This window comes from Camelina sativa, chromosome 17, assembly GCF_000633955.1.
Source record: "Camelina sativa cultivar DH55 chromosome 17, Cs, whole genome shotgun sequence".
Lineage (NCBI taxonomy): Eukaryota > Viridiplantae > Streptophyta > Magnoliopsida > Brassicales > Brassicaceae > Camelina > Camelina sativa.
Window position 1 is genome coordinate 28,794,555 of NC_025701.1, and position 10,150 is coordinate 28,804,704.

A 10,150-nucleotide genomic window follows, 5' to 3' on the forward strand; every position below is an offset into this window, starting at 1 on the left:
ATATATATATATAGTGTTAATTCACCTCTTAACTTCAGCAGACTCAGTTCACAACTTGAAAGGGATGAAGATCAGCAATACAGGGCCAACAATCAACCACCTAATGACTATTGATGACGCTCTTTGCTTTTGTAATGCACACCCAAGATCTTGTTCTACAATAATGGGGGTCATGCTTGATTATGAAAAAGTTTATGTTTAAATGGTAAACTTGAATAAGCCGGCCATTACTAGAGTGAAACAACATGTCCAGACAAGATTCATAATATTGGAGGGTGTGGTAAATACTAGGGGTTACCAGAGCCTATTGGTTGGAAAAAAAATATAGATATTTATCTATGTTGTGGAGAAAGTTTGACAGAGGACTAAAGGGTGGAACACCATATCTTTATCAGAAGCAGGCAAGGAATTCTACTCAAAACAGTGGCTATAGCCATACATGTTTACTCGATGAGCTGTTTAAAGCTTCCTAAGGGAACCATTGAAGAAATGAATAGTATTTTGTGGTGGGATAAGAAGAATGGTAGAAAACTGATGAATTGGGTCTCTCGGCGCAGTCTAGGACTGCGGTTTGTCATTGTGGCCTGTGTGGGTTGGTGGTGGAGGAGTCTTAATCGGAGTTTGGGGCGGTTTCGTTCTTCTCCGGTGTGGCAGTAGACTTTATGTTCATTGTGGTAAGTTCTCTCCACAGCTTGTGGTCCTCTGTTTCTTTAGGCATTGGTTGTGTTGTGAATTCGGATGAACAGAAACAGAATAAGAAAGACTTTGAAAAGAGAAACAGAGTGTTCTTGAGGCGAATACCCTTTGTATAGGGTTTATATTATTAATCTGATAAACAACCTTACAATCCCCTAGTCTTCTTATATAGGCCTCAAAAAACCCGATACAATAGGAAATAAAAGATATTGTGAATCTTCTAGAATCTATTACACCGTATAGGCGGCTGCGCCGCCTACACCCCCAAAACCCTAACCCTAAGTTGCCTTGAGTCGGTCTCTACAAAAGCCTAGTAAAAGCCCAGTAAAAGCCTTGTACGCCTTACACAGTCTTGTACATCTTTGTAGACGTCTTCAGAGATTTCAAGTCACTTTAACAACAAACTCCACATTGACGACAAAATCTCATTGACTTCAACTTCAACTCCTAGTTAGCTTTTGGGGAAACCTTTTGTCTTCATCTAGCAATGAAAGACCTGGAGCAAATCCAAGCAGTGCTTGAACGTCTCCATGGTGACTGGCTTGGTCAACATATCAGCTGCATTCTCAGACGTGTGCACCTTCTGCAGTAAAATCACACCAGAAACTGACAACTCTCTGATCTTGTGATATCTTACCTCAATGTGCTTTGTTCTACCATGATACACTTGATTCTTTGCCAGATATAAAGCACTCTGACTATCACAGTGTAGCTGAACTCCACCTTGCTCAACACCCAATTCCATTACAAGTCCGCTAACCCATAATGCCTCCTTAGCTGCCTCTCCCATTGCCATGTACTCGACTTCAGTGGTTGACATGGCAACTACAGACTGTAACACAGACCTCCAACTTATAGGTGCTCTAGCAAGAGTAAATACATACCCGGTTGTAGATCTCCTGTTATCAAGATCACCTGCATAATCTGAATCAACGAAACCCACGACTTCTGCCTTGCACTCATGTCCTCCAAACATGAGACCACGATCTGTAGTACCCTTCAAATACCTGAGAATCCATTTCACTGCATTCCAGTGCTCCCTCCCAGGTTTAGACATGTACTTACTGATTTGACTAACAGCTTGAGCCAAATCTGGTCTTGTGCAAACCATCGCATACATCAGACAACCAACTGCACTAGCATAAGGAACTTGTGCCATGTTTCTGATCTCCTCATCAGAAATAGGGCACTGACGTGCTGAGAGCTTGAAGTGATTCGCCAGAGGAGTAGACACATGTTTTGCATTCTTCATGTCAAACCTTTCAAGTATCTTCTCAATGTAGCTTCTTTGAGATAACCACAATCTCTGAGAACTCCTATCACTGCGAATCTCCATCCCAAGAATCTTCTTTGCAGCACCAAGATCCTTCATCTCAAACTCTTCTCCCACTAGCCCTTTCAACTCAACAATATCATCCATATTGCTTCCAGCAATGAGCATATCATCAACATACAACAGCAAAAATATGGGAGAATTATTACCAACGTTCTTCACATAAACACAGCAGTCATACTCACATCTCTGGTACTCTATCTGCAACATGTAAGTATCAAAACGTTTGTACCACTGTCTAGGAGCCTGCTTCAGCCCGTATAAAGATCTTTTCAGTCTGCATACAAGCTTCTCCTCTCCAGACTTGACAAACCCTTCAGGTTGCTCCATATAGATCTCTTCCTCCAAATTCCCATGGAGAAACGCTGTCTTCACATCCATCTGCTCAAGATGCAAATCCCAGCAAGCTACCAGTCCCAACACAACACGGATGGACGTGTGTCGAACTACAGGGGAGAAAATCTCGTCATAATCAACCCCTGCCCTCTGTGAGTACCCTTTCGCTACTAGTCTCGCCTTGAAAGTCACAATTTCCTTCTCAGAGACTCCTATTTTCCTCTTGAAGACCCACTTGCAACCATTTGCTTTCTTCCCCTTTGGAAGTGTTGTAAGCTCCCATGTCTGATTCTTGTTCAGACTAACTGTCTCCTCTGTCATAGCAGCAATCCATTCTTCCTTTTCAGGACTGTTAATAGCTTCACGAAAACTTGATGGATCATTTGTACCAATCATCAAAGCATAGCTAGCCATATCTTCATACCCATATCTGACAGGTGCCTTCACTACACGCTTTTCCTTGGTTGCAGCCAAACTCCCCTCTGTACGTATCTGATTATCCTTCTTCCCCACCTTAGGAGACTGCTCCACCTCAGGGGTTTGCTCATCTGCTTCTGCTGCTGGTCTAGCTTCACTAGACTCCTCTTCATCCTCCGCTATCTCTGAACCAGTATCAGCCTCAATGGTTACAGGAACTCGTTGTGAACTCGCCTGTAGCAGCATGTATTGCTCATCAAACACCACATCTCGGCTGATCGCTCTTTTCTTAGCCTCAGGATCCCATAACTTGAAACCTTTCACGCCTTTCTCAAATCCCAGAAAAACGCACTTCTTGGACTTCGAATCCAGCTTTGACCTTTCGTCGTTGGGAACTAACACATAAGCTGGACATCCAAAGATTCTCAAGTTTGATAGATCAATTTCTACCCCAGTCCATACCTCTTCAGCAACCTTTCCTTCTAAAGAAACCCTTGGCGATCTATTGATGAGGTAGACCGCCATGTATATGGCTTCAGCCCAGAAGATCTTCGGGAGTCCTGCATTCAACCGCAAATACCTTGCTTTCTCTGCAATAGAACGATTCATCCTTTCACTTACACCGTTCTGTTGTGGTGTTTTCCGCACTGTAAAGTGCCTCTGAATACCATGCTCCTCACACAGCTTCTGAAACTCTCCATTAGTATACTCTGTACCATTATCAGACCTCAAATACTTCATCTTCCTCCCTGTTTGGTTTTCCACTTCAGCCTTCCAAATCTTAAATTTCTCAAAAACTTCAGATTTCTGCCTCATGAAGTAAACCCAAACCTTCTTAGAAAAATCATCTATAAAGATGACATAGTATCTGCTTCCTCCTAATGAATGTTCTTGTGTAGGCCCCCACACATCAGAATGCACATAGTCTAAAAGACTCTTTGTGGTGTGTAGACCTGTCTTGAAAGATGCCTTGGACTGCTTCCCCATCACACAGAACCTACAAAACTCCATCTTACAATTCTTCAAACCATCCAGAAGACCCCTCTTGTGAAGTTCAGACAAACCATGCTCTCCAATATGCCCCAACCGCATATGCCATAGAGCTGTGTTATCTGATTCAGTTACCACGGCTGCAGCTCCACCTACAACCACGTTTCCAAGTAAACGATACACACTCCCTGCTGTGAGCTGACCCTTCATCAACACCATATCTCCTTTGCGCACATTCACACAGTTATCATCATCAGTTTCAAACCTGAATCCGTCCCTGTGAAGTGAATCAAGAGATATCAGATTCTTCTTCACCGTTGGAAGATGCCTCACTTCAGTTAAAATCCTGAAAGTGCCATCATACATCCGAAATTTGATCTGTCCAATACCAACAACGCTGCAGCTTCTATTGTCAGCCATTTGAACAGTTCCAAAATTTCCAGCCTGATACGTGTCAAACCAATGCTTGTTTGAAGTCCTGTGGAATGAACAGCCTGTATCCAGTATCCAAGAATCTGTGTGATTGCTTGTAGTCACTGCAAGGAAATCGAACTCGACCTTCACTACGTCTTCTGCCTGAACCACGTTCACAGAATTAGATGAACCTCCTGTCTCGTTCTGGTCCTTGTTCAGAGGACAATCTCTCTTATAATGTCCTGGTTTCTGACACTTATAACAGATTATCTTCTTCATCTTGCCATCTCTCTGCTTTCCCTTGTTCTTCTGTACTCCGCTACCTTGACTTATACTCACATATAGTCCATCACCTTGAGGGTTGTCACTGCTACCACCACCATGCTGTTGGCGTCGGTTATGATGCCCAAGCAGCGAGTCTGTAGCCGACTGCAGACTTATCGTCTCTTTGTCAGCCAATAGTGCAGTCACCAACGTCTCATATACAGGAGTTAAAGAACACAACAGCAGCATGGCCTTATCCTCGTCCTCAACTGTAACACCCACACGCCCTAGATCTCCAGTGATCTGGTTGAATTGGTTAATATGCTGGACCAGATTTGCTCCTTCAGCCATCTTAAACCAATACAGCCTCTGTTTCAGGTACAGCTTGCTAGATGGGGACTTCGACATGTACATCTTTTCTAGCTTATCCCAGATCTCTTTTGAAGATCTGAGATCTAGAACCTGATGCACGACTTCATCTCCAAGACATGTTCGTATCATTGAACCCGCCTTCTCCCTCATCTCATCCCAGTCATCCTGCGAGATCGCTTCTGGCTTTGTGTCTAACAAAGCTTTCTTCATCCCTTGCTGATTCAGCATGTCCTTCACCCGGGTCTGCCAGAGACAGAAGTTACCTGTTCCATTGAAACGTGGAACCTCAAACTTTTCGGAACTCGTCATTGAACCTGGCGCTCTGATACCAGTTGTTGTGAATTCGGATGAACAGAAACAGAATAATAAAGACTTTGAAAAGAGAAACAGAGTGTTCTTGAGGCGAATACCCTTTGTCTAAGGTTTATATTATTAATCTGATGAACAACTTTACAATCCCCTAGTCTTCTTATATAGGCCTCAAAGAACCCGATACAACAGGAAATAAAAGATATTGTGAATCTTCTAGAATCTATTACACCGTACAGGCGGCTGCGCCGCCTACACCCCCAAAACCCTAACCCTAAGTTGCCTTGAGTTGGTCTCTACAAAAGCCTAGTAAAAGCCCAGTAAAAGCCTTGTACGCCTTACACAGTCTTGTACATCTTTGTAGACGTCTTCAGAGATTTCAAGTCACTTTAACAACAGGTTGGATTAGGTTTTTGTATGTTGTTGTCGTGTTCGTTTTATGTTATGGCTTGAAAGGCTAGTCGTGAATATTAGGCGAGGGTTTCCGAGTTGAATAGAGGCAGCGATTCAGTATAGTTGGTGTGGTCTAACACATGGGAATTATTTCTTGATGCGTCATGCTCAGGATTGGTGGCAGGAGGCGGCTTCGCTGGCTGCCCTTAGATGCTCCTGTGACGCCGGTTTGATTATGTCCTCTTTAGCTGTTCCAATTTTGCGTTAGTCCAATGAGAAGCTATACGCACCCTTCTGTTATGAGATTTTGAAGGCTTGCTTTGGAGAGGGTTTCCTCATGGCAACAAAGAGAGAAGATCCGGTGTTAGTGGCAGATTTTTGAGGCGAATATATGATTCTAGACTTGAAAATCTGTTCATGAATCTAGAAGCCATTGTAAGAGATAAACCCATAAAATTAAAATTAATCATTGTCTTCGTCGGCGAGTTTAGAACATAAAAGGATATCTTGGTTTTTTTCATGCTTCAACGCTTCAAAGGCGGTTTAGTTATTGTTTTTTTTTTTTTTTTGTGAATGGAAAAGGAAATATACATATATATATATATATATATTAATTTCTTTTCGGGAAAAAAAGATGACATAAGATAATGATAACCTAAGTTATATAAAGAAGGGGCAGGGCAAGTTAGAAAATCCTGATTTCCTTTGTCTTCGGAACAATGACGACGACGATCTCTGATCTTTCGAAAAATTTGGTAGAGAAGATACTCTCGAGGGTTCCGGAAACTTGTTTGGGAGCGGTGAGATCGACGTGCAAACGATGGAACAGTTTATCCAAAGTTAAGATGTTGTGCAAAGCAGAAGCAAGGCATCAGTTTCTAGGGTTCATGATGAAGAAAAATAAGCTTTGTTCAATGAGGTTCGATCTCAACGAAAAAGAAGAAGGAAGTGACGAATTTGTGGATCCATCTATAAAGGAGTTGGGTAATTTTCTAAATCAAGTGGAGATATCTAATGTCTTTCAATGCGATGGCTTGTTGTTGTGCGTGACCAAAGAGGACAACACCAGGCTCGTGGTATGGAACCCTTATTTGGGTCAAACCAGGTGGATCCAACCCAGAAACAATTACCACACACTGGACAGGTATGCTATCGGATACGACAATAACCGTCAACACAAAATCTTGAGGTTTTTGGATGATCATGAAATCGACATGGATGATCATGAAATCGACATGGGTGATCATGAAATATACAGGAAACACGTTTTTGGGTACGAAATCTATGCTTTTAGCTCTAATTCATGGAGGGTTCTTGATATCGCTCCCCACTGGGATATAGATTCTTATCAACGTGGTGCGTCTTTGAAGGGAAACACATACTTTATTGCTAAGGAAAAAATAATATTTGAAGAGGATGGAGAGATACCAGAGCCGGCAGACTATATACTCTGTTTTGATTTTACAACGGAGAGCTTCGGACAGTCTCTTCCTCTCCCGTTTCAGCATTTTCGTTTCGATGCTGGAGCTCTATCTTCTCTTAGAGACGAGAAACTCGCTGCATTATATCAGAGCGTGGATAGATCAGAGGTGGAGATTTGGGTTACAACTATGATTGAGCCCAATGCTCTGTCGTGGAACCCTTTCTTAAAAGTTGATATGAACAAACACTATGGTTCTGGTTTTCAGTTTCACTATGACGGTGGCAGTTTCTTCATAGACGAGGAGAAGAAAGTCGCCTTGGTTTTTCACTTTGACGAATCCGAAATGACCCGCTATGAGGATGCAGCTTACATCATTGGAGATGATGGGTACGTTAGAAAAGTGTGTCTTGGCGAAGCTGTGAATCATGGAGCATCTCTCAACTTCAGCGAATATGCGGCTTCTTGCCCACTTGTGTGTTGTGGCTCTTATGTTCCAAGTTTAGCACATATCAACCAACTTGCAGGATTCAAGAAGGAAAGAGAAGAAGAGGAGGCGAACCAACAACCACTCGCTAACAAGAAGACTCACTATTAATTAATAGCTTTTTTTTTTGCATATCTTTTCATTCGTTTTTGTTTTGCATTGTCCTCTGCACACAATGACCCTTATTCTTGTTTCTGTTACAGTTTTAGCTGATCAGACATTATACAAATGTTCTTGTTCTGACTCCCCCGAATTCCCCCTCTCATTTGTAGTCATTTACCTCTCTCAGGCGTACTTGGTTACTGCATTCTGCATTTTAATATTTTTTTTATCCTGGTGTTTCCTTATTTTGTGATATTCAAGGTTTTTGTTGTTTCTTGTTTATCACAATGTAAGCATATTATATAAGTTAAACTAGTTGATATACGGGTTGTTGTATACTATGTTATGATAATCAATTTAAACATATTTAATAATTATAAAAAGAAGCATAACAAATAAATTTCACTTTCAATAACATCTTTGACACTTTTTTTTAATTCAAATTATACAATACCAAAATACATCACTTATTTAAATATAATTAGAATGTACAAACATATCTCTTGAATTTCTTCAATTTTTATTGTTGAACTTTGATAATAGTTTTCATATGCATTTTGAGCATTTGACAGTAAACAACATATTATTAATGATAACAATGAAAATTTTCTATAATATTCATATATTTAATTTATGTTGTTCATATAAAATATCATATCACCTAAACTATTTAAGGGTTAATAATATGATGAGTCTTGTTAAAAAAAATGCATTACAATTTTGATGGAGGTAAAAGAGAGTCAAAAAATTTGATTTGATGATTATATTACAAAAAGTTCGTTTAAACAGTCCATATTTCTAAGAACAAAAAATATACATGAATATATAAGAAATAATCAAACATTCAAATTAAAGAATGGAGATTGCTTCTTTAGCTTCATTCGCTTATTATGATATGATTAAAATGTATATTTTAAAATATGTATCGATAAATTAATTTTCTTGTACCATTAGCCATCAAAGTTTTGTTATGCATATTTATTTTAATTTAAATTATAAGAAAACAAAGAAGAACGGAAAATTACATATAAACAAAGAAAAAAAAATTAAAGAAGGTGATCTGGTTCCAGAAGTCAAGAGAGAAATGGTTCAACTTGGGGGACCGGAATACCAGCTTCTTTCATACCTCCACTATTATTCGACAACGTTAGAATAGGGTTGAGGCTTTGAAAAATGATGCTGGAATTTGGTTGACTGATCCACGGGAGCTTGAAAACATGGCAGTGGCATACTATAAGCGGTTATACACTTTGACGGATGTTGACTTGGTTGTTGCTGGATTACCAAGAGGAGGGTTTCAAGCATTCACCTGGGAAGAGAAGCTCAGTCTTAGTAAGCCTATGCTTGCTGAAGAGGTGAAGAATGCTATCAGTATTATGGGTGCCTATAAAGCTCCGGGCCCAGATGGATACCAACCCATCTTTTACCAGAAGTGTTGGGACGTTGTTGGAGAATCAGTCGTTAAGTTTGTGTTACAATTCTTCGACACGGGAGAGCTTCCGTCGGGGATGAATGATGCGTTAGTATGTTTGACCCCTAAAGTGGCCAAGCCAGAGAGGATTACACAATTTCGACCCATCAGTTTGTGTAATGTTATTTTAAGATTATAACAAAGGTAATGGTGACACGGTTGAGGCTGGTGATATCCAAGTTGATTGGTCCTTCCCAATCAAGCTTTATACCAGGACGACTAAGCATGGATAACATTGTTATTGTCTAGGAAGCAGTTCATTCGATGAGAAGGAAGAAAGGTCGGAAGGGTTGGATGTTATTAAAACTGGATTGGAGAAGGCTAACGATCGTATAAGGTGGGATTTTCTGGAGGATACATTGCTTGCAGTAGGTTTCTCGAACTTATGGATTAAGTGCATTATGTAGTGTGTCACAAACCCGTCAATGAACATTTTGTGGAATGGAGAAACAACAGAGTCTTTTAAACCTTCTAGGGGGTTACGTCAAGGGGATTCATTTTCTCCATACTTGTTTGTCCTGTGTTTGGAGCGTCTTTGTCAGATGATTGATAGAGCTACAGCGGGGAAACAATGGAAACCGATCAGGTTATCACAAGGTGGACCTCTTCTTTCACATATCTTCTTTGCTGACGACCTGATTATTTTCGTTGAAGCTTCAGTAGCACATATACGCGTTATTCGGGGGATTCTTAAGAAGTTTTGACTTGCTTCGGGACAGAAGGTGAGCCTCGAGAAGTCAAAGATTTATTTTTCTCATAATGTATCACGGGATATGCAGCGGTTGATATCAGTGGAGAGTGGTATTAAATCAACAACTGACCTGGGTAAGTATCTTGGGATGCCGAGTATCTTCGAAGTTAGCAGGGTGGAAGGAAAGATATTTGAGCTTTGCGGGTCGGCTAACATAAATGAGAGCTGTCTTAGGAGCGATCCTGATTCATACCATGAGTCCAAAATCGTTATTGGATGAGTTGGAGAAGGTGTCATGTTCTTTTCTTTGGGGTAGCACCTTGGAGAAACGAAAGGAACATCTTGTAGCCTAGGATAGGGTTTGTGCTCCTAAGGGTGAAGGAGGGTTGGGCATTAGGCGTATGCAAGACATGAATAAGGTGTTACTCGCTAAAGTGGGGTGGAGGTTACTGGGT

General features: G+C 40.8%; 1 protein-coding gene across 1 annotated transcript; it reads left to right on the forward strand.

The window, feature by feature from the left end:
- Nucleotides 6,244-7,542, forward strand: LOC104759879 (putative F-box protein At3g20030). Its single transcript, XM_010482757.1, has one exon. It carries the CDS (start codon nucleotides 6,244-6,246, stop codon nucleotides 7,540-7,542), a length of 1,299 nt encoding a protein of 432 aa, XP_010481059.1.